Source organism: Rhododendron vialii, chromosome 3a, assembly GCF_030253575.1.
Source record: "Rhododendron vialii isolate Sample 1 chromosome 3a, ASM3025357v1".
In the NCBI taxonomy this organism is placed as follows: Eukaryota; Viridiplantae; Streptophyta; class Magnoliopsida; order Ericales; family Ericaceae; genus Rhododendron; species Rhododendron vialii.
In genome coordinates this window covers 507820-527016 of record NC_080559.1, presented here as the reverse complement: position 1 = coordinate 527016, position 19197 = coordinate 507820, and the positions used below count along the sequence as shown (strand labels likewise).

The 19197-nt window shown below is 37.8% G+C and overlaps 2 protein-coding genes across 4 annotated transcripts; both read right to left on the bottom strand.

The window, feature by feature from the left end:
- Positions 1-1733: 1733 nt before the first annotated feature.
- On the bottom strand, positions 1734-4279 carry LOC131318845 (non-specific lipid transfer protein GPI-anchored 14-like). Of its 2 annotated transcripts, none has more exons than XM_058348852.1 (3): positions 3729-4279; positions 2544-2645; positions 1734-1995 (listed from the first exon to the last, which is right to left on the bottom strand). In XM_058348852.1, exons 1-3 carry the CDS (start codon positions 4057-4059, stop codon positions 1883-1885), a joined length of 546 nt encoding a protein of 181 aa, XP_058204835.1. In that variant the 5' UTR covers positions 4060-4279; the 3' UTR covers positions 1734-1882. The 2 variants fall into 2 exon arrangements, with proteins under 2 accessions (XP_058204835.1, XP_058204836.1); XM_058348853.1 differs by having other exon boundaries at positions 1734-1988; positions 2540-2645; positions 3729-4129.
- Positions 4280-7754: 3475 nt separating this feature from the next.
- LOC131318844 (carbon catabolite repressor protein 4 homolog 1-like) lies at positions 7755-17425 on the bottom strand. 2 transcript variants are annotated; one of them, XM_058348850.1, is made up of 12 exons: positions 16805-17425; positions 12251-13004; positions 11647-11733; positions 11485-11568; positions 11306-11392; positions 11120-11206; positions 10143-10196; positions 9927-10018; positions 9689-9803; positions 9375-9522; positions 9028-9181; positions 7755-8085 (listed from the first exon to the last, which is right to left on the bottom strand). In XM_058348850.1, exons 1-11 carry the CDS (start codon positions 16960-16962, stop codon positions 9036-9038), a joined length of 1812 nt encoding a protein of 603 aa, XP_058204833.1. In that variant the 5' UTR covers positions 16963-17425; the 3' UTR covers positions 7755-8085; positions 9028-9035. The 2 variants fall into 2 exon arrangements, with proteins under 2 accessions (XP_058204833.1, XP_058204834.1); XM_058348851.1 differs by lacking the exon at positions 7755-8085 and adding an exon at positions 8131-8244 and having other exon boundaries at positions 16805-17423.
- Positions 17426-19197: the final 1772 nt, after the last annotated feature.

Below are 19197 nucleotides of genomic sequence, written 5' to 3'. Positions count from 1 at the left end.
GTTAGAAATACATTCGCCTAGGGTAGGGGCACTAAATAGACCGCAGTAGCGAAGTTCGCATTTCTAGTTAGAAGCCAGCTTCTCATCCTACAATGATTAAATTCATATGAAGTACCCAGTATATGAGTTACCCATCCATATTTGCTTTTGAAAAAGAAAGGTAACTTGTACCTGGTTCATAAGTTGAAGCCGGGAGCTATGTGCACCGGGCTTGCCATAGAAAGCTAATAATTTTAGACATGAGCCTCTCTTGTCATCAGCAGCATATTCTCAGTTAGCAACCTTCCACTTGCTAATTGGACGCTCAAAGTCTATAAGTTGCATTGAACTAAAAAAATTCAGGTTGAAATCAACCTCATCAAAAACTTGTCCAAGATCATCACTACACGAAAATATAGTCCAGTTGAGGGTGTTCTTTGGATCTTCCTCAACTAGAAGAAATTCATATAACATGAGGATAATTCAAATTAAGGGATTTCTTTGTTTGCAGTGAGTCTTTTTGTTTTTGTTTTTTGTTTTTTTTTTCAATTTTAGCTATACTTTTGAACTTCTTAGAATAAAGATCCAATTATGAAATGAAATGGACCTAATTCGGTGCCCACAAACTCCATGCAAGAGAGTTTGCACAATTGTTGGTGCAAGTGTTTGTGGTTGTAGCAATCTTGTACCACACAATTAGTTTTTTTTTTTTACAATATTTATAACAACAAAGACACAAAATCAAAATACTTAAACAAAACCTCACATTTAAACACCCTAAGCAACATTTGGTTCATTGGAATGGAGCTGGAATCAAATGATGATGATTGTGTGTGATTTCTGCTCATTCCAACGTGCAGTTTGCTACAAAACGACAGCGGCCAATCAGGGGCGTTCCAAGGGGGTGAAAGGGGGGCTTGGGCCACTGCACAACTCCAAATATTCTCACGTATGATACTAATTTTTAGGATTGGTTGCTGCAATTTCCTTGAGTGAAAAAAATATACTATTTTTTAGATTGCGTGTATAAAATTAAACCGTGGCAACGCTCCTGCAAATTTTGAATCTTTTTTTTGGTACTGTTTGGTTGCCATGAAACCATAAGAGAACGTGTAAGTTAAATTGAGTTCGAAACGTACCAGTGGATTCCAAGATTTCGAATTTTCTGAAATTTTTTTGGGAATGAAAAAAAAATGGGAGATTGAAAGATTTCTCACCGGGGAACAATGGTCAGATTAATTTGCAGCAGTCTAGTAAAATGGATAGGTACTCCCTATTACATGAGAGGGAGAATTAGTAAAAATGAATTCTACATATTGACGTGAAAAACAAAGACTACTAAACCTGCTGTATTGTTAACTTTCTTTTAGCTTCTAACAGCAAAATGAGATCATGCTGCAGATGTAGATAGGTTTTGCTGCTGGTGCAGCTAGGGGTTTTGTTTTTGTGGTTTTATGCTTGTCTACTATTATGGGATCCACTTTCATTTGAGCTGGTTTTGGCTTTGTTGTCTTTTGGTTTGGTATGGTTGGCTCCTTGCCAACTATACTCTTTTTGTCCTCGGGTTGAGAGTGACAAATGAATGTCGCGTAGTTATAGTTATGGTGTCAACCTATAGTGTATCTAAAAAATGCGTCGAAAATGATTTCACGAGTAGAATGTACTTCCGATAGCATTAACGTTCTCTCCTAGCTAGCATGTACTCCACAGCGGATCCCGGAGAAGAAATTTCTCATACGATCCACCACCAATCATGTGAGAAGGGGTCACAACGTACATATAATTACGTACAAGCATTTGAAACAGAGTGATCACATGCAGAAGTTTCTTCTTCAACTGTACGTACACTGCTGAAGAAGGAGCCGATCGAATTGTTCCGAATTAATTAAACACGAGACTGATATTACATGAATACAGAAATGATCACAAACAGACTTAGTAATGAAACATTGATGCCAGCCCAACTTTCCTTCACACTTGTGCTCGAACTTTTGGGGGGAGGAGTAGTACTACTGCCTGTAACCATTGCAAATACCAACCGATTGCAGTTACAATCGATACAGTCAAGAAAAATGCTAAAAATAGCCTAGCTAGAGCATCTCCAATGTTAACTCAAGTTAATTAGAGTAAATTAAAGTGATCAGTGATCGATCGAGCTCCAATGAGTACTTCCATTTCTCAACCCAAATAATTGCTTTGGCCATTTATTTTAAGCCAAATTTGGCACGCAAAGCCATTCATTACCACATGCATCAGCACTTGCGTGTTTCAACTTCCTATATATTCTGTCCAAATCCTATGAAATGATCATTCAAGTAACCCAACGGTTATATTTGATGGATAAAGTAAAATAATGGCTTTGGTACAATTGGAGCAACTTTGCTTGATTTTGAAGCAAAACAGTACTATAGCAAGCCCAAATAAATTACCTTTGACTAAAAAAAAAAATGACTACTCAATCAGTGGAGATGCCCTAAGCTGTAATTCATCAGTTTTTCTTACCATGCATGTTAGCCCAACAACAAAATTAAAGAAAATACTAAAATTGATTTACAGGTACAGACCTCCAGAGCCCGCATCGGCATCACTACTTCTAGCGGCTGGGCTGCGAGCGAAATCCTCAAAAATCTGAGCATCCGGCGACCCAGGAGCCAAGTGAAGGAGGCCTGCGTGCAAAAAGCTAGCAAGTTTAAAAGAAAAAAGACTGGCAAAAACATGTACTATATACCTATAGATGCAAGGCATACAAATTATTCTATCTGTCCCAAAATGTTAAAAAATATGCAAGATGGATCGTATTTGATTTTTAATTAGTTCTATTAAATAAAGTTTTCGAATTCACATACAACTTTATAAATCGAAAGATATAATTAATCTAAAATAATACACTACCCCAAAAAGGTCCAACATTTTGTGAGGGAGAAAGTACTACTGTACTAAGTATCATGACTCCTTTTTCTCGGCAACCCTCGCCCACCCTATGAGTTGATTTCGAAATCTCTCTCTAAACATGTGTCATGTGTGCACCAAATATATGTTCCCATCCGTCCTAATTTGTTTGTCTTCTTATTGACATATATGCCATCTTTTGGTCCCAGTTAATTATACTATACATTGTCAGAGGAAGATAATTACTCATACCAATCAAAGGATCTCAATTCATACTTAATTTTATAAAAGCTGTTTTTATAATCACCTAAAAATAAACAAAGTAAAAAATATAAAGGATTCTTTGAGGGGTAGTGATTTTCACACTTCTTTTTTTATAAATGCACTCCATTCTATTGTCATTTAGTGAAATTTTCATGTTTATTTTTTTCACTAAAAGATAAGAAGTGAAGTACATTTATTAAAAAAGAAAGTGTGAAAAACATGTTTCGATCTTTTTTGAGATGTCCAGAATAATGCAAGCTAGTGAGCAAACAACTTGCGACAGAGGGACGGCGTTTTTTCTTTTAAGAAGGTCAAAAACTTTAATCACCAAAACTAAAAAACTAATATTACTCTCTCCGTAGAGAACAAGGAACATGAGATGGGAAGATGTAAGTCTTAGCCCCTTGGTTTCCAAGAGGAAAGTCAGTGGTTCGAGTTTATGGAGAGACTTTGATCTCTCTTTAATTTTTAACTTACTAACTTTCCTTTAACCCCATCGATGTATACCGTTTGGCAGAAAGAAAGAAAGAATGTGAGATGGGAAAGCATGAAAAACTGTAAACGTTGCCACGCAAACAGACGGGATACGTACGTACCAGGGCAGTGTGATATGTTAGGATGAGCACGGCAAATGTAAGGAAGGGTGAGTGCAAGAGTAGCATTGATCTTGAACCCTAGGCCTGGATCATTTCTATCTTTAACAAGTAGACACAAACACCTTTCTGTACTGTTGTACTTTTGCCTTAGGTCTGCGCAGCATGTTGGAGAGGGAGTTTTTAAGTCTCCACTTACATAGTTGAGACAAGGTGCCAGTCCGATTAGTTGGTCTTGGCATTCTCTTTTATCTTCGACTATGTCTGAACTAACATGGGCGCCAATCAAAAGCACCACTGCTAGTATTATTGTTGCTGGTATTGTGGTACCCATGTGGAGAGAGAGAGAGAGAGAGAGAGAGAGAGAGAGAGAGAGAGAGAGAGAGAGAGAGGAGTTATTGTACAAGGTGCTACTACATACGAGTATATATAATGTGAGATAGATAATGATTTGATTATTTTGGGCAGAGGTAAGATTTTCACTCGACGGCCGATATTGGAAAATTTACTTTTTCCCCGACATATTTTTGTAGAATTTTTTTTGATAAATTAAAGAATTAAATCTGAAAACATTGTCGCCATGTACTAATTGATGACACGATGCATGCAATAGTATGCTACCAAGCACTTTAGGAATTAATGTGAACATAATTGAGATGTGTTCCTTTTCATTCGTGGCCAAACTCTTTTTCCTTTGTGTAAATAGAACCAACGTTTGGTACGTTAAGAGCATGATTGATCCATATATTGTCAATGTTAGCTAAATTATGTACTCTTTTCAGTATGTGATAAAAAAAATTTTTTTGATCAGCTAGTAGATGATATATAAAATTATATATACAATTATTATTTTTTCCACGTGCATGGTACCTGCGGGCTTAATACTCCACGTACCCATGATTTGATACATTTAATATAATTAGTAGGTCTGAATCTTGTGAATAGGAGTTACGAAATAGCTGTCGTATGAAACTTGTTATATATATATATATATATATATATATATATAGTAACGTGGATGTCTTTGTCTTTTTCCATTAAAAAATCTTACTCGTTCCTTCCCTGGTTCACATACTTTATTTGACGGTCTTAAATAATTGAAACAATGGAACAAGAGTAAAGTCAATACTCCCCCAAACACGAATTTCGACTTTGAATGGACTTCAGATGGTGTAGAAATTAAGAGAAGCTTTGGCATGGAATTCGTCACATGGTTCGGTTAAAAGACAAGTCATCCATACTGGGATTAAAAAATTCATAAGAAGTTACTTTCTTGCAGTCTGACTTCAAAAAATCAAACCCTGATTAATTGTGTGAAAAATAAACCCATCAACTAACCAAAGTAACTCTTGGGACTCTCTCACTCTCTCCATACGTGTATGCTTATGAAAGGGCGATATATGCAACTTTCAAAACTTGCACGCACACTCGTCCGCTGCCGACTTCTCTAACTTTCTAGGCTTAAAAGAAAATGACACGTTAGCTTTTTAGTCCAATGAAGTCAGTTCATTTCATTTTTTTACTAACGTAACCCCAAAAATCAGGTCATTTATTTAATGGGGATTACCATAACGGAGGGCAATCCTTCCAAAACTTATTCAACTGGGTGGAAACTTTTGATTATTGCTAAAGACAAATATAATTTCTTTATTGGAGTTGACACCTAGTACAATAGTTAATTCCATTTTGCCTCCTAAAAACATTATAGTTGTCCTACTAATTTCGCCCACAAAATAACTAAGTTTCCCAAATTAGGCCCTCGACTATTAGATTGCTCTCGATTCGCCCGAATGAACAACTTTAACGAAACATGTGGCGGTATGTAGCAATAGCAGATGCCATCAAGTGCCGTATAGCTGCTTATTCAATCCAACTAGACTATGGAGCGTTGGAGACTTAAAATCAGACCGAAGTTTAACTCATTTCCTTACCCTCATCTCTCTCAATTTCTTCAAGTTAGACCACATGAAGCCCTAACCCTTCTTCGCCCAACTTCCTCCCGATGTTGCCCATGACCTCACCCTGCCAACAAAAAACTGTTCCAATTAGAGAGAGAAAGGAAGAAATACACATATGAGTTGAATTGATCGATCGTGTGTTTGCATGAGGGTTCTCGATGGATGGACGGATGGGGAAGATGAAGTTGTCGAGGGATCATCCCCAAGCGGTTGGCTTGGTGGTCAAGGCTAGGAACATGGGGGTTGGTTCACTCCAACGGGCCGTTTGGATGAAGGATTTGATTTTGAGTGAATATAGAAGAAGGGTGAATATAGAATGAGGGGTGATATGTAAGAAGGGTGAGCCCACCTTATAAGAATGGTAGATTTGTAATCCAGTGTTTGGATAGTTTTTTGAAAAGGGAAATATGGAAGGTGGATATGAGGAGATAAGTTATGAAATGACTCAATTGCCCCCAGTTTTATAAATACACGTATTTATTGCAATTATAATAAATATGTATTTATTGCAATTATAATAAGTTAACCTAATTACTGCAATTATAAATGTATACATTTATGATTTGTCCCACCCACCGACCCACCCTGTCTCTCTCTCTCTCTCTCATCGATCAAAGCATCGACCCAAAAACCAATCCAAGCAATAGGGCCAAACCACCGGTATGCTCCTCATCACCCTCTCTCTCTCTCTCCCCCTCTCTCTCTGTTGTTACAGATCAATATGGGGAGATGAAGAGAGGACACCTCACCCAGATTTGTGAGGGCAAAATCATCCTAAAACACCCCGGATTAGCCAGCGACAGGAGTACCCCTGTCATTACAAATCCACCCTCCAACCGGATATGTAATCTGCCTCCACGCAAATCCAACTGCACACAAGAGATGCCAAAGACCGGAGATGGTGTGGGGCCAGGATTGCAAATCAAGGCTCGTGCCCAATCCACCCTCATCTCCGGCATCCAAACAGGTCGCAAAGGTCTCAAGTTTGAAATTTCACAGGTGCTATTAAAGCTTTCACATTCAAATGAAGCTTTGTTCATCCTCTGATTGCACCCCTGCTATTGAATGGGGATTGGGGAGCAGGATGTGGCTAGCAAGGGCATGGTTAAGAAAGTTGCTTTTGGCGAAAGGTGGTAGGGTAGAAAATGGTGGTTGGTAACGGTTGAATGATTTACTCAATGATTGTTGGGTGAAAAAGATGAAAGATAAGGACACAGATTGGGAGAGGATCATGGGTTCAAATGGTTGGATTGTGGGTCAAAGTTTATTCTCCAAGTAGCCTGAAGTTGGGATTTCATTTTTTCCTTTTAGATAACTCAAAGATGTCTGCATCAGTTTATGTGCACTTCCAAATTAAGGCATCACATGGTAGTTTCATTATTAAACCTAAACAAGCGTTTCACTATGGGCCACTTTGCCGACAATTCAATTGTTGAAAGGAAAAGAGGTATTAACCGAGAACAATAGTACTGCCGGGCCATAATGCAAATGGTTCAATAGTTGAAGGGTTAATACGGAAACTATCAACCCAAAACAAAAACCGAAGGGATAAAGTGCAAGTAACACAACACTTTAAAAGTGTAACACAATGTTCCGATCCCAAAAATAAGTCTTGACACAATAGGTAAAAATCAAGTTAGTGGTTAATCGATGAGGTTTGATTCGCATTTTGAATCAAGCAGTGCCCATTTTTACAACATGCAAATGAAGGCATGATCCAATAAGAACGTTTCTTACTCTGAATGGACAACCTAAAAATGACTAGGATTCAAATGACAACCTAAAAATGACTAGGATTCAAATGACATAAAAAGCCATTTTCAAGCACCGGAACTTGCAAGTAAGCCCAAGTGAATAAAATTACTACTACTATATATATGACTACAAGTACTGGACAGAAAAAAAGAAACATATTTATCTTTGGGAAATGTACCCAAAACTTAAAGCTAGAAAAACAAATGATCCCTCATTTCAGCATTTCTGATGCTTCTTTTTTTCTTTTTCCAAAATCCCATTCTCTTGCTTCTTTTTTGATACAAACTAGGTCCAAGAATCCTGCAACAGAGGAAGATAGACAAAACCCCATATTTTCTTTCATCTACCCGGCTTCACAGCACATTTTAGTTATCAAAATTACAGGAACTATACCTATATTGCACCAGAAGATACTGCTCGATATATTCTACTGGAAGGGTTAAAAAAATGCAAAAACTCAAATAAAACGTAATCATAGCTTTTCTATGAGACAAAAGTAGAGCATAGTACAAAGCAGATCATAGCAAGGATATCCCGCTAGGAGATACCTAGTAAAGAACATAAAGAGCACATGATCTACCATCCTTACAATTCTTTCTCCAGTGATTCTCTACACTTTTACACCCAGGACTCACTTCCGATCTGATCTGCAATCATTAGAAGTTGACGGTAAGAAACAGAGACATCTCGCAATGCAATGGTGCAGACAGGTAATCGCATGCCATTAACTCTTATCAACTTGGTGAAACCACCTCAAACACCCCCGCCACACCCCTCAAACCACATATCGCTCTATATATACATATCTACACCAGCGTCAAGACATGAGTTAGATCACCATATAAACTGGAGATTTATTTCCTACTAAGTACTTGTTGCTACCAAAACAACAAGAAACCAAACTACTACAACTAAGACAACATTTATAGTACAAAGGTTAGTCTCCATTAATAGTACTCTCCAAGACAGAGCAGACAAAGGGCCTCTTCGCACAGGCTAAACAAATTTTAACATGAGAGAGAGAGAGAGAGAGAGAGAGAGAGAGAGAGAGAGAGAGAGAGAGAGAGAGACACTCACATCATTTAAACGAAGACTAAAATTACATAGCTAGTATGGGAATATCATTCACATGTATCTGAAGAAACCATCAACTTTCAACAGGTATTTACATCAAGAACAGCTTTAACTACAAATGAGCATGCTGCATACCATATGAAGTTCAGTTAACAAAGCACATGCAAAACTCCGCAGAAAACGCGCAAGAACATAACACAACTTTTAAAAGGACTAATCAAGAAAAAGAAAAGAAAATTTTCTATCAGTCATGTATCTGACCTAAACTTTCGAAGTTAAACTTCCGGCGACAATTACCATATGTATCCAATGATCAAGTACTTGCCCCGCATACCCCAGTTTATTTGGAAATAGCAAACTGATGCTACTCTTAACATTTGACAAAAAGATAAAGAAAATGTAAATGCTCATGTCATTTAAGTTTTTTCTATTTTATGACACACAAACCACACTAGCACATTATGGCCATGTCACCCTGCTAAAACAAAAATATCAAATAGAAGTAATTGGCCTACCAAGTGTGTTAGCGTCTGGTTCTAGGCATGCAGCGAAATTCAGCTAACAGTGCTATGTGGTCCGAAGACCATTCTGGAGAAGGAAGGGCAGTGTCTTTCCTCAAGCTATCCTCGTCCAAGAGCTCCAGTAAGGACTCCACAGTTAAAGAGTCGGCTGAAATGAAACATCAAATGTCATATTTCCTGATACCATTAGATCAAATCCAGCAACAGAAGGTTCACTGCAATTTCTTATATGGCTTCAAAAATGCCATTCAAAGTTACAAAGGAATTAAATAAAATGGGCATGCAAAATTCTAATATAAAATATAAATAGAACTCATGGGAAAAAAATGTCATGGGTATACCTGAATAGAATATGTAATCAAGAGTACCAATGAAATCTCTGGTGCAGTTCGTAAACAGGGGTTCATTTGTACTAGGATCCATTCTCCTTCGATGTTGCTCTAAGCCAAGACCCACCCCCATTCTCGCAAAGGAAGAGTAGGCACTTACCTGTTAAAGTAATATGCAGCAACCAGCATAGCCATCAAAATCCAAAACATGATCCTCAACACCAACCCCTCCCGACAGCAAAACAAAAAATATGACATTGAAGAACCACACCTACATAGCAAGTTCCTAAAGCAATGTTTTAGGCGTTTATCGAAAGATCAATTACCAATGGTAGTTGATGTGCTAGTTTGCTGAGAGGGCGCAAGATTCCAAGAGGATCTACCACTAAATCTGGATGCATAGGATCAACCTTCCCCATTGCAAGAAGTGCATGAGGCGCACTGCAATAAAGTTAAACAGTACCTTCAATACTCAAAATATGCAACAGCTAGTTTTAGAAGACTTTCAGAAAAATGTTGAGAAGTCAAACATCACATTGAATCATACTAGAAAAACAAACAGACCTTCCAGGAATGGCATTAAAATCTCCACACACTAACATTGGAATATTTGCACTGGCAGCTATTTTTTCCAATCCTTTTAAGAGAGTATGAACCTTTAACAAAAGATGAGCAAAATAAAATGTATTGCGTCAGTCGAGCACATAAAGGAATCCAATATCAGACTTAAAGAAAATGGAAACTGAGTACAAGAAAGGAAAGCATATAGAAACTGAGTACCTGCCAGAGCTTGACATCCTTCAAATCTTGGTGGACATTCACATGCGTATTTGCCTGTGCTCCAAAACCACAAAACAGGTCATAATCTGGTCTCAAAACACCCAAGCAATGGTATTTACAAAACTAGAAAAGAAAATAACAGTACCCCAACAACCACGTAGTAGACAAATGCAGGGCCGTTTTCAGGAAGTAGTACCTTGATATAAAATAAACAAGCAGAAACTCGAACCAAAGGGTTTGTTTTTTTCTGGCTCAGCACACCAAAGGGTTTGCTGGCCACGGCAGATTATATATCATGTAACAAAAATATGCCAGAACTTAAAACTTAGTTAATGAAGATTAAATGCAAGGCAAATCCATACGTCAATAAACGTCTTTCAAAAGATTTTCCCTTTTTGCTGCCCTACCTCCCAAGTCATTAGTATCAGTCCCGCAAGAATACGGGGACATGGATCAGAAATCCAATGTGAGGAGAAATGCATGACCCAAAAGTCCACAATTGTCATGGATAAGGCTAGACTGCAGAGGACATTCAATGCACAAAACTAGAAGAGACCCAAACCTCTAGCTTCTTTTGTCATTGGAGGGCACCAAAATTATAAGTCATTATAAAAGAGCAAACGACGAAACTGCTATTGACATTTCTACAGCATTAATCGAGATTTAAATGGTGGTCATCAAAAATAAGATGCACAACCAGTGCAAAATCTATCAAATTTGTTCAATGTCTTACTTTCTCCTTATGAGGCTAAAAACCTTTTATTTAGCACCAAATTATGTCAGTACAACAAAGGCCGCCTTGGGGTCATCATTCTCAATGTGGTACTTGGCTTGACATTGCCACCAAAGAGTTGATAGAGAGTGCATAGAAAAATATGCCACCAATACAACACACAAACAAGTAGTGGGTACTCGTATATTAGCAGCAGCAATAGGAATAAACAAAAACAGCAACCAGAGATAAAAAGATTTCTTACCACACAAACAAGCTGGCGCTTCCCAGGGTTGTCAATCACCTGGTTAATAAATTTTGCTTCAAGAACCACGATCAGCGCAACATTGTCCTATGGAAGAAATTAAGATGTCATAAGTACTGACATGCTAACAAAAAGAGCCAAGTTATCGAGATAAGCCAAAAACAAAATCTGATGCAATTTAGCCACCTTCACTAATCGACTTAGTGCAGTTTTCTTCTGAACACTGGGAACCAGTGCATCAGTTAACGACTGTGCAGCTTTGTTAAACTCAACCTGCGAGGAGGCATATGTTCATTAAACTTCTGAGCAAGAATAATCATAAAGTATGCAGAAAACATAACTCCACGACAAAGAGACTTTCCAACCTCATATTTTTTGACATGTGAAAACCTATCTCTACGGAAAAAGGTTGCACAACCGTCAATGGTATTAATATTTCCATTGAAAACCTGTAAAACAACAACATAAATTACACACATATTGTTATTTTGAGGCTAGAACCATAAGGGGAAAGTTCATCAACCAACCTCTGCTGTTTTTCTTTTGAAAAGAGCTTGATAACCATGCTTGTCCAGTTCAGGGCCAAAAAATTCCTCAAAGTGATCACTTTGAACCTGAAAGGAAGAAACTAGAACCCTGCTTAGTCAACGTTTAAAAGCATGTTCACAAATTACAGATTGGTTAACAGCTGACTCCCATCTACTCAAGACTCTCTGCAGATTTAAGGTCAATAGTACTATGCGATCAGACGTGAGAGTAATGAAATAAACTCCCCTCATGGAATCTCAACATATTTAACTATGCGATAAAACATGCATTCACAAATCAAACACCAGCAGTTCCCATCGTAAGTTATCCATGACAGGTGCATGTATCTTTTTGGAATAAGGTTTTCATGTCCTTTACTACACCTATCTTGCCATCTAGAATTGTCAAAGAGACTTATCCAGCCTTTGAAGCACTAAACTAAGTCTTGCTCATGAAATATGAACATAAGTTGACATTTACCAATACACAGTGTCCACTGTCCACCGAAGTATTCCAATCCATCATATTTTTTCAACCCATATTAAGAACTCTCCAAAAACCACCAAATACATATAAAGTAAAACTCTCAAGTGTATAACGTACCTCTTGAAGACAAACAATGTCAGCACGATAGCCTACAATTTCCCTTAATAGATTCTGCCTGCGATAAGGCCATGAAAGAGCCCAAGAAGGGCAATAACTATACGATTCACTTGTAGCATACGCATCAGACAAGATGTTGTATGAGAGCACTGTAAAAGTTCCTGTGGTTGAAATATGACCATCTGAATCCAAATGCCCCATCACATCAACTCCACTGACAGGGATCAATCGCCGGGGACAAGGGGATGGAGCGGGAATGACCCGCGAAGTTAAAACAGTGTTAGAGAGTCCCACAGCTAGCTTAGTTTCCACATCTACCACAAAGCACTCCAACTTAAGAACATGGCCAATATCATCAGCTGTTGGTGTGTAAGTCTTTGAGCGTCCGACTTCAAACCATGTTTCACCACCGCTTCTTTGTGCAACTGCTGCAGGATATACAGGCGCGGCACCGTTTGACAAGCTAGGATTTGATTGTGAAGCAGGTAAGCTTGCATTAACCACTCCAGATCCTGCACTGTTGAAGCGCCCAAATAGCTCATCCTCCTCAGCTCCATTTTCATTTACAGCACTAGCAGCACGCTCATGAAGAACACGATGATGCTGCCACGCATCGGAAAAACATTTAGTAGAGCAATGATAACTTTTGGCAACAGGTATTTTGGCCTTAACGCATCCTAGGCACTGCAACGTAGCTTGCTCAGACGGATGAACACTACAGATAGCAACTTTCTTATCACTTTGAATACGATACCTGAAAAACAAGCCCGGCAAAATATCAATTAGGTAAAACTCCAGAAAACCAAACCCGAAAACATCTAGGGAATATATACATATATTATATGTCAAAATCAGAAACCATTTTCTCATACTCCCTAGTCCTTTCTATTGCACCAGTATAACCGTGTCCACCGCATACATCAAGGCCATAAAAATCTCCATCCAAATCAAATCCGAGCATCGTCTAAGTTCTTACATAGTTTGCACATCCTTTTCACTTTTATCAAAATTCTGGACCTAAAACCAACTCATCCCCTGTATTCTCCTCTATTTGGAGGATTGAGCATTTGATCCTCGAAATTTGAATATAAAAATAACTGGAAATTGGTTATAGTATTGAATTCTTCAAAGAAAGTAAGTGTAAATGGAGGATTAGGTGGAAATGCTCTAACAACATCTCTCCCAGTTCTTCCGTCAATGTTCCACAAAGTGCAGGTGATACCAAGTAATCAAATACCCTCCTTTTTCCAAACCCAAGGGATTTGGCCAAGTGGTTGTGAGAAAGAAATAAGTGCTCCTCCATGAGATCACAAGTTCCATTCCCACGGAGGCCAAAAATTCCAAACCTTGGGGCCACTGGGGGTTATGCCCGGTCGTTACCTTCAAGGCCCCGGGATTAGTTGAGGTGCGCGCAAGCTGGCCTAGACATTTGGTTATAAAAAATAAAAAAACAATCCTATTTAGTTTCCCAGATTCTATCACATCCAACAACCATTCCTCCCCTGATAGAGCAGATACAGTCACTCAAAAAACTAACCTAAATTTCCATATGTTCCCATCAGATACAAACATACAAGGAAAGATTGATGAACTCTAACAGTGATAGAGCTCTTATCTACAAAACCAATCATAATCCCCGTCGCCTTTTGAGTATTAAACATCTAAGGCAGTTTTTTTTTTTTTTTTTTCTATTCATAAAAATCCATCACAATTGGCATTGCCACTTACTTGCCTACTAACACAAACTGATGCTCTTCATAGCAACAAAGGCAGGAAATTAGATCATACAAACTAGCAGCTAGTACGGTACTAAGCATTCACAATCCTGAACTCCGGATTGAACAAGTTTTCCTCCATTAATAGCTTAACCAAAGCAACCAATAATCCAACTAAATGTAACGAAAGTCAATCATAGAAATTGACAACCAGCTACCCTACTCGGTCTTCCTACACTAAAGCTTCTAGATAGGCAGGCTACTAATAATGCTTCTCGTTATTACGCTAATGCAATCCTTTTGTCAAAGACTGCTAGGGCTAATGCTTCAATGGGAATAGGGTTTTCATAAGGCTAAGCACTTAATGAACCTAATCAATCAGCACATTGGACACCATGCCCCAATTGTCTGTCCCTCGCAGCATACCCCCAATGCCATTGATAGGGATAACCGAAATAGTACCAGCATAGGTCCGGCAAAGTGCTAAGATCAGACAAAGATATGGGATCATATTGGCACGGTTGAAGTATAATCATCTTTGGCACAATAATCCTTGCTGAATTTATGAAATCTACAGTAGGCATTTGTCTAAGAATAAGGACACGGAACAGCAGGACACGGCATGGACACACGGAAACATCATTTTAAAAAATTAGGACACGGACATGCTGGAGACACATTGAATAAGAAATATATTTTTTAATCTTAAACTATAAAACAGTAGTATAAAGAAAAACACCACACCTATCAAATTAGGGATCAACACAAATTGTATTACTATGATGAAGATATTAAAACAGCCACAATTGGATAAATATCCAAGTACTAGGCCTCCATGGCAATTCTGACCCTAACTCTCTGAAGATGCTTTCGGATCTCAGAAGCTTCCCCAGTGTGCAAAACTTGTCCAACTAAAAAATACTCCCTCCGTCCCACTTTGTTGTACCCTTCTTCCTTTTTGGGATGTCCCAAAATGATGTGCTTGTTTCAAAACTTTCCAATTTTGGATGTCCATATATTACCATATTACCACTCATTTCTCCCTCCCAAATTCAAATTTTGAACTTGATTTGAAAAGAAAGTGGAGCAAATAAATAACATGACAAGAAAGTTGACAAAAAGTCATAAGTTACAAAGGAGTAAAATGGTAAAATTGACACAAAATCAATGTAATTATGATCTTTCCTTAAATTACGTGAAAGTCAAAGGCGCAACAAATTGGGACAGAGGGAGTATGATAACAAATATCAGGACACATAATTTAGCTTGTCTGGAGCGAGGCAATGTGACAAGCCCACACTACTTGGGTTATATTCAATTTGTCATAGAACCTTATCAACTAATCTAACCTGCTTCTGAAAATCTAGAATGGAACTGACGTAACCTGCAAGCAACTGGTAGCAATAGTTATTATGGATATTGGATACGGAACCAAAGCTCCAGAGCTATACGAAACAATAATATCACAAAGCATATTGGACTGCAGAATTAAAAGCATAGCAGAAGGATGAATTCATAACGAGCCAAATTCTGTTGCAAAGCCCAACCCTTTTCTCCTTTTTCACCATTACGAATCACAGCCAGAATGCATCTAAGATTGTTAGCCATAGAAAACAAATGGTAATGATGCCATGACTAGTACGCCAAAATGGATGCTCATAAAGTCAATAACACACCATAATTTCATTCGTGCCAAAAACAATCAGGACTCCTGCACGTCCTATTACTAATAAATTCCTCAAGGGGGTCTTAATTTTTCTTTCATTTCCCTTTCTATGTTCCTGCAGTAACTTTGTCCTCTATATAAACTTGATATCACCTAGGAAGAAATCTATCATGTTTCATAAACTCTAGGATGTAATTGATTGCATAGTCTGACGACTCGTAAGTTTTGGACTGCAGTTTCAAGAACATAGAAGAACGTTGGATTTCACAACAAGGCAAAACTTATTGGGTCGCTAACAAGCCTAATCCGTCTATCTTCTGGTGGGCCCTATGAGTCTGTCCCATGAATCTTTTTCCTATTAAGAATCATAGAAAATATGCAGCTAAGTGTATTACACACAAAACCGAAGGATAATTATGGGATAACATAAACTTTCTCAATAAGTGCTAATCCGATGATAAGAACAACACAAAGGAGTTTGGCTGCACATAGCATAAATGATATGGAATGATTCCAATGGAAACAATACTTATTACGGCTCTCGTGTGCCTTGCTAAATGGAACGTGCCATAAATAATTAAGGCTCTTGTGTGCCTTATTAGTTATTGCTACTACTATAAATTCCTTGATTTTGGGGGGAGAAATTGACAAGACAGACCTGGCCTTTAAACCTTAATTTCATGTCCATCATCTGCCCTTTGCTGCATTGCACCAAAATTGTATCCTCTATGCATCATTCGAAACCTCTTTAGTCTTTAACGTCCAATAAAAACTCCTAGTTTCAAGTAGCAGGTTCCCGGAAATTCACATGTTACACATTTCAACAAATCCCGAATAATACGAGTTCTAAATCCAGACATTCAACCGTAAATCACAAATTTACCCATCTTAACAGCACTCATCTACCATAACTCCTCAAAAACCCAATCTACTTACATAATCCATTAGGAACCATCAAAACCTTCGACACATAATCCAATAGTAGGTTGCCCTAATGTCGCGTTATCAATCCTCCCTCTCACGTAGTTAGCTATGTTTTTGAAAGACCCTTTCAACTCATGCGCATTATGTGACTTAGATCGAAACAAATGGACACAAACTAAGAAAAACAATCAATAGCAACAAATCAAAGCAAAAAACCAAATGGAGAAGAAAGTGGAAAGTACTACTGACCACTTGTATCTCAAGAAGTGGCCATCGAGGGGAGTGGATTCGGGTACATCCTCGGTGGTAACCGTCTTGTCGGGACGCCGCAGGAGCACGTAGGGCGTGAGTTCGCAGCCTACAATAGGAATGTCGGACGGAAGGTGCACTCGCAGCACGCTCAGCATACTTCCCGCTCTCTCTCTTCCGAAGACTTTACAAACAGTAAACACAGAAAGAACAACCACGATGATCCGAATCTCAACGCTTTGGATATTATACCTGACGGCGGATCCGCCATTACTTTACCTCGACACCCGCCAGCCTTGCACCGCCTTCGCAAAAACCCTAGAAATTTTGAGAGAAAAATCCACGGATGCCCCAAAATACAGACAAAAAAAATCTCCAAGGCTGTGTAGGGATGGATTCGAATGCCTAGTGGAGTGATTACAATAGCGTTCGATCGGTGGAGATCGAGGAACAGAGAGGGGAGTTGATTTAGGAAAGAGAGAGAGAGAGAGAGAGAGTCAGAGGGGGGATCGATTGATTGGTGTTAGGGTTTTACACGGATATGGGAGGAAGTAAAGAGAGCCCGCTCCTAATTGGTGTCGTTGGGTCGTCTCCACATTTCTTTCTAATAGGGGAAATGAATTTACTCCTACTAGAGAGAGAGAGAGAGAGAGAGAGAGTAGTTTTTTCGTGAGTACGGGTAGGACAAAGATAATTTTCCCTAATTCTTTCAAGTTTTTAGCGTGTTGAGTTTGAATTTAAATTTTGTGTTGTCTTTTTTAAAGTAATATAAAAATACATAAATTAGTAATAGAAAATTCTATATAAATTATTAGTAAGAAAACAACTATAGATATGTTAGGATTTTTATCACTTTTTTGTTTTTGCAAAAATGAAGAAAGTGAGGAAAGAATTATTCATCTTCTATAATTTTCTGAAGTAATCTTTCATTCTTTCTCTTCCTCCAAAACTTTAAGTCAAACATATGAAACAACAATGCATAATGATGAGTTAAAGATCTTCTAATGTGATTCCTCTTGCCATCACTTGGCAAAATAAAAATTCATCATGCCACGCTAAATAGGCCCTGCGATCCTATTTCACGATCCAAAAATGTTCCTCTAGTAGGACTCAATGTATTTAAGTTCCATGCAAAAAAATTGATTGATTAGAGATCGGTAAAGTCTTAGTCAAATCGTACTTTTAAAGAGAAATAAATGACTAGAATATGATGGTCTATTTATTTAGTACTTATGACGAATATATGCTTCGTTCAAATAGACACTAATGTTTGTATAAACTTGATTTTCCTTTCACTTTTTAACCCCCTATATTGACTTTAAAATGAGTTCTAAATGAGATTGAACTTAATTGTGAAGAGTTAAATTGGGTGAGACATGTTTAAGTATTTAAGTTGAAATAATCTCAGTTCTTTCGATCTTCAATTTTTTTGAAGTTTTGGCAAAGTATAATTTTGATTCGCTTTTAATGCATCTAGTAAAGATTTTCTTAGGCCTCATTCTGCTAAGCTTCTTATTTTTTAAGTACTTGTTTTTCGCTTTACAAGACATGTCATTTTTTTTTACAATACATCACTTGTAATTCAAAAAATAAATATTTATTTTATTTAGCGGAACGGAGCCTTAGTTGTATCTCTCCTACCTAAAGAAAGGGATAGGGCCGGCATGATTACCAAAATACGATACTTAAGGCTTAGTTCTTACTAAATGATTGCATTGGTATTTTTCAGCACTATTTATTTTTTTAACTTTTTATTTAATTTTTGTAAAAAAAATGTAGGATCAATCATTTGGTCCAACGAGAGAAATCATAAAAAAACAAAATCAAAAACCAAATCTAGAAAAACTTGATATATGCCGACATTAAAGACAAAAAAGACAATTATTTCAAACTTTTTTCGTTTTTGGTGTTTTTTTTTTTCGTTTTTTTTACTTTTTATTTTTTAGACTCATCTCGTCGAGAAGAATGGACAATTTAAAAAATTTAATGTCAAACTATAAAAAATTCAGAAGAAAAAAAGAGAGTACCAAATAAGTAATACTATACCACAATCACTACCACCCATCGCTACATTCACCTCCCACCGCGACTACATCACCAGTTGCTACTGTAATCATTTTGCACCACCATGATCACCATCGTCTCTCCACCACACTACCTCCGCTATAACCACTACCACACCACCACAACAACCATCATACCAGCTCCACTATATAATCACCACCGCAACCATCATTACCATCATCCAAATGGAGTCACCACCTCCTCACACCACCACAACAAACACATGGCAGCCACTAATTAAATTAGAAGGGAGCAATCACAAATAACATAACCAAAAGTACTTCTTATCTTTGTGCATTTTAATTCAGCTCCGTTTTTATCAAACAAAC